The sequence below is a fragment of the Topomyia yanbarensis genome, unplaced genomic scaffold, assembly GCF_030247195.1.
Source record: "Topomyia yanbarensis strain Yona2022 unplaced genomic scaffold, ASM3024719v1 HiC_scaffold_389, whole genome shotgun sequence".
In the NCBI taxonomy this organism is placed as follows: domain Eukaryota; kingdom Metazoa; phylum Arthropoda; class Insecta; order Diptera; family Culicidae; genus Topomyia; species Topomyia yanbarensis.
In genome coordinates this window covers 22,696-28,608 of record NW_026683590.1, presented here as the reverse complement: position 1 = coordinate 28,608, position 5,913 = coordinate 22,696, and the positions used below count along the sequence as shown (strand labels likewise).

The window sequence follows — 5,913 nt, the reverse complement described above, 5'->3', positions numbered from 1 at the left end:
GGTACACACAGTCTGGCGATTTCTGCATAGCGGTTGGAAAGCTGGCTGTGGGACAAAACTTTGTACTCTTCCCCTTCGAAAACAATCTGGGCCGCAAAATTCAGATTGTCTAATTTATCGAGCCCTTCGGTTACCTTTGCCATTCAGCACCGCAACACCCTTCTCGCACGATTCAGCACCATTTACTCGTTGAGCTCCCGGCTGGTTCGTGAACTACTCGGTCTAATTCCCGACGGTGGACCTAGGCTACTCCGACGGAGAGTTTCCCAGCGAGAGAAGTTCTCCCGAACCCGAGCCAACTAACCAGATTTCGAGGTCAGTTCGGCGATTCCGGTGGGGCAGGGCGTCCGGTTCGCTGGTGTCCCGACGACCCGCGACTGATGGTGTCTCGTCGCGGTTTACTCAGTTTAGTCCCCGGCGGTGAATCTAGCTTCCGCCGACGGAGAGTTCGCCGGTGAAGGAAGTTCTCCCGATACCGATTCTTCTTTGGTTTTAGCACCACACCTTGTTGAGCCCTTTGGCTCCCTCTCGTTCCATTTCGCTCAATTTCCCCGATGAGCTGTTCAGCTCCCGGCCTTACTTGTTTGCGAAATACTCGGTCTAGTCCCCGACGATGGATCTAGCCTACTCCGACAGAGAATTGCCCCGGCGAGAAACGCTATCCCGAATCCTGGCGGTAGATTTCTCCCGATACTTATGTTCATTTCCGTAAGCCATTTAGCTCCCCACTTCGTCCCAATCTACTCGATCTAGTCCCCGACGGTGGACCTAGCGTACTCAACGGGCCAGCCAGTAGATGCTGAGGTCCATCCAGCGATTCCGGGTGGAGCGTAGCTTCCGGTTCAATGGCGGCCGCGCGTCTACTCGGTCTACTCGGTCTAATTCCCGGTGGTAGATCAATTCTACTCACGAGCTACCCAGTAGGGTGTCGAGGTCGGTCCGGCGATTCCGGTGAAGCCTGACGTCCGGTTCACTGGCGCCCCGACAACCCGAACACGGTGCTACGTCGCGTACTACTCAACTGGTCCCCGGCTGTGGGCCTAGTCCACACTGTCGGAGAGTTCCCGGCGGTAGAATTTATCTCGAATCCCTATTTGATGTTTCACAGCGGCTTTCTAGTCAATGGCGCTACTTTGTTGATCATTTCGCCACCTCCTCCGCAACTCGGAGAGTATACTAGTAACCACTCTGTTGACAGCGTCCCAAATATGCTAGTCGTGGCACATCTCTTCGACAATATTGTCAACTGTCGCGCCAGGCATACTCCTACGAACTTAGGGCATTCGAAGATCACTTAAATACATTTCTTTCTCAGCGCGGCTAGCTCTACTGTTGCAAACTTAGTCTCAAATGAAAGGCATAGTCTCCTTAACATTTGCTGTACTATTTTATTTGAATTGGAGCTTTAGTTCCGGAGTTATGAGTTGCAAAGTGAGGCAACACATCAAATTTCTACATATTGAAATTCACATTGAAATACCCATGCACAATCTTATTTTCATATTTTCAGCACTACCTAGCTGCGTCCAGTGCAGCACAAACGGCACTCCTTCGTGCGCTTCCGGTAGGATACCGTCCAGCGAGTGTGAAGTCGATGGCGACTTGTGCTACCAGATGATCAAAGGTGAACACATTCAGCGTGGCTGCTCGAGCTATCTAGAGGAAATAGACAAAAATAGATGTGCAAACGCTACCGATAACACTTGCCTTACCTGTAATACTACTGGATGCAATAACGGTCCTTGGCTGAAGTGCCACATTTGTGATCCCAGTCATCCGAACTGTACTGCAGAACAGCTAAACGGAGTCAAGCTCTGCTCAACTTTTGACAGTAACGACAAATGTTACACGAAGCTAGTAGGGGATAATGGTGAGAATTGGTTCATGCGAGGAAATAAGTGTTGACGGTAATCAAATCTTCGTAATAATTACAGTCACTAGAGGATGCAAATCGGATCTTGATCATCAAACTGAATGTACTGATTGCGAATTTTGTGACGGAAATGGCTGCAATAAACTATCGCTTGAAGAGTTGAAGAATTTTACCGTCTGTCATCAGTGCACTTCGTCCAATAAGAACTGTGCAGATACTGCAGTTAATGCTACCAGGTGTCCAAGTCGAAAGGATACCTGCTTCTCGCGTGTTATCGGTAACACGTATATGAATATTATATATCACTAGTAACTAATAGATTTGATCAAAATTATAATCACAGGCGAAACTCTCCAGCGAGGTTGTCTATCAACGCTAACCTCGGATGAGCAAAGTGTATGCAACAATACTGTTGACAATAGCTGCGTGACATGCAACAGCGGCTCGGGTTGCAACAACGATGAATGGTTGAAGTGTCACACATGTGATCCCAATAGTAAGACTTGTTCCGCAGTACAACCAAACACAGCCAAGTTCTGTGCAAAGTTCAGCAGTAATGGAACATGTTATTCTAAGCTGGATGGTAATAATGGTGAGTTTGTACATGTATGGATTCGATCATAGATGTTAATGTAAAATATTTAACGACCATAGTAACTAGAGGATGCTCAACGGATTTGGACACACAAACTGAATGTGTTGGTTGTGAAACATGCAAAGGCAGTGGCTGCAATAGGTTACCGATTGAGGTATTGGAGAATTTTATAAACTGTGTTAAGTGCGATTCTTCCAACGAGAATTGTGCAGACGCTACTTTGATGGCTACCAAATGTCCAATCCGAACAGATACCTGCTACTCACGTGTAATAGGTAAGTTGTAATTTTTCTGTGGAAGTGCACTCTGTTTAAACTTTAATTAAGGTGGAACCCTCCAGCGTGGATGTCTATCAGAGCTAACCATAGAAGAACAAAGTGTATGTGAAAATACGGTAGACTTCTCCTGTCGAACTTGCAATGAAGACAGCTGCAACAATAACATCTGGTTACGGTGTCACCAATGCAGTGCAAATTCTAGTACAACGTGTCATCAAAATCAAACCGGTCTGGCACCATTCTGCGAGAAATATAAAATTGGCAATCGATGCTACGAACGATTGGAAAATTCCACCACAGTTCGTGGATGCGAGTCCGATTTGGGACCGAGTGTTAGCGCTTGCAAGGACAACAGGCAGTGCCGAACGTGTTCGGTATCTGGCTGTAACAAGGAAGCAGCCAGTACCCTCGAATCGACCGATCGATGCTTGCAGTGCAATAGTTTGGGCGTAACAGATGTGAGCTGTCTGACTGGTTCTGCCGAAAGTCAACCATGTTCGAAACCGTCAGCGGGAAAATGTTTCTCCAGGATTGATATCAGTAAGGCACCATCGTCAGCTAGTGGAAACTTCTGAACTAGACATGATCTACTTTCATTTATAGATGGAGCTCTGCATCGAGGCTGTCACGGTGATCTAATGGAAGAGGAAGTGGGCAATTGCTCCAGTAAGGCTTGCAGTACCTGCGAGGGCGAAGGCTGTAATAGTGACATTTTCCCAACCGATCGGCTTAGCTGTTACCAGTGCAGGTCGGATTCGGACAGCAAATGCGCTAACCCACTGAACGTACCGGACGCGCCAATGAGCTATTGTCAAAAGTACCAGCCTGGCGATCTATGCTACACTAGAATACAGAACGGAATTGGTAAGCTTGTCATTTTTTAAAGTGTGTGAGAAGCTCGAAAAAATAACATCTTGATTTTTTTCAGTTGAACGAGGCTGTCAATCAAATCTAGCCAAAACGGCATGCGAGGGACTTAAAGCTAACGAGTGTCAGGTGTGCTCCGGGGAAAATTGCAACACAGTGACGGAGAAAGAGCTGAAAAATTCGGCGAGTTCATATAGTGGCAGTGTTCTACTCATAGCGCTATCCACGCTAATTGCGATCGCGGTTGTATTCGACTAGATTCATAAGCTTAACTCTGAACTAAGCAATCGGAGTGTATTTTAAAAGCTATCCAAAAATCAAGCACAATCAGCAACCTTAGGATCTATGTTAATTATAGTTTTACATTAGAATTCACTATTACCCCTTGATGGACTTACTGTGCCTAAACTTGAGTAGACGCTATAGCATGAGTTATTGCTAGTTGTGAATAAATTGGAAAAATGTTATCAAAAATAAACAGACGAAAAAGCTTGAAGAAAATTTTAAAAAAAACGGTATACTGGCGACATCTGCTGAACACATTGTAATAAATGTGATTCGACAACCATGTCAAATTTAATTTATTTTTTTCAACCCTAAGACAAGACGTGACAATCGGCTTCTTATTTTTCCTTCGATATTTTTCTTTTCGCTTATTTTCACCCTGCCGAAATCTTCCGAACAGTGTTGCTATTTTTATTAATAAAAATGGAGTCTTGTTAATTTATTTTATGCCGGCAATATTCTGTACCTTTGTTCCACTATACTGATGAAGGGCACCGTTTTTCCATGTCATGGGTGTTTAGTAAGGTTTGATGAAACAATTTTCTGAAAAATTTTAGAATATAATGTGGTTTCTGTCTTATTTTTTTTAAAGTTAATCAACCACATATACGGTAAATGCATGATAAATCCTTGTTTCACTTTGCCACACAATTTCTGTTCAATTTAATCATTTTTACTATTTTAACGATAATAATTTTATTTGTCAAAAGTAATGACAATCATTTCCTATAAATATAGCAACACTGCCAACGATCATTTCATATCCCTGCAGTAACATTCGGTACTGTGCAAAAAGTCAGAAACAACCAATCAGGAGCTGGACCATTCTGACGTAAAATTGGAACAAAAACCCTCAAAAAGGCAAGGGGTCTCAGAGGCCCGGCTAATTACAGTAGTTTCAATGAACTTGTGATTTAAAAAATAAATGATCGTTGCTTTTGTTTTCGTGTAAAGAAATCAATTGTTGTCGTTCATTGGTCGTCTCATTGATTTTTGTCGACGCTCTTTTACAATTCCGGGTAAATAACTACTCCTGCTGCTATTATCCAGGCTGGCGTTTACTTTTACTTTTTATAAGTACAAGGCTATGTATGTAGCCTAGGCTGTGCTATCGAGGTCATCATTGGACCAAGATCGCGGAGACACAACCACTAAAATTTCCTTGCCAATATCAGGAAGAATCACATTCGCATCAATGATTTCATTTTGCACGTTTTCCGTAGGTGAGAATTCAGTTAAAATACTAAACTGATGGTTCGTCACAATAATTCTGCATACGAGTCCATGAAACTACTATCCCTTCCAAACAGAGCTATGCTTCTATCTTGAGTGCAAAGTATCAGGAAAGAATCAGTAGCGTCTGGATCAAATGGCACGTTCCCCTTGTTGATCGGAGATTTGTGCCTCGCCAAGAATCGTCTTTTCATCATTCTCCTGATGGGAAGGATTGGGGGAGTGGTAAGGTTAGGGGTAAGGAAAACAACGACATAGAACAATTAAAACAGAGCATTCTGCACCCCCGGAGTGATGCTGAACGATCTGCAGGTGCTACAATAGCAGGAATAAAGCTCCCAACCCCCGCAGGGATTCAGAACCCTTACTCAAACAGTCAGCGGATATATCAACACCCCCGAGGGGATATTGAGATAACAGAACGACAACACCCCCGAAGAGATATTGTCATTCAAATACGGCTAAAACTATAGCTCTTTACAACACTGGGTTAGGAACAAAAGCATATCCTTAAATTTCAGCTCTCTGTACATAGGTTCATCTATGTATGGAGAACCAAAAATCCGGATACGCAATTGCATTAATACAGGACAATTGCATATCAAATGATATGATGTTCCGTAATCGGATTCACAAAAGATCACATGAATAATACTCAGCGCGCTGAATAGTAGCCATGTGATAATTGAGTTTGCAATGTCAGTGTCAATGTCAATGCCCTGACCAGAACGCAAGTTTGCAAGCTGCGCCAATGGTTGGCATGGTCGAATGCAGCCCAATAG

At 43.8% G+C, this 5,913-nt stretch overlaps 1 protein-coding gene across 1 annotated transcript; it reads left to right on the top strand.

Moving 5' to 3' along the window:
• Positions 1-1,510: 1,510 nt before the first annotated feature.
• On the top strand, positions 1,511-4,758 carry LOC131695357 (prion-like-(Q/N-rich) domain-bearing protein 25; the record flags this gene model as incomplete). The annotated part of the gene is made up of 7 exons (XM_058983815.1): positions 1,511-1,870; positions 1,935-2,150; positions 2,217-2,465; positions 2,528-2,743; positions 2,795-3,286; positions 3,350-3,610; positions 3,675-4,758. Coding segments are annotated over 7 exons (1,991 nt in total), but the record flags the coding sequence as incomplete, so codon positions are not given.
• Positions 4,759-5,913: the final 1,155 nt, after the last annotated feature.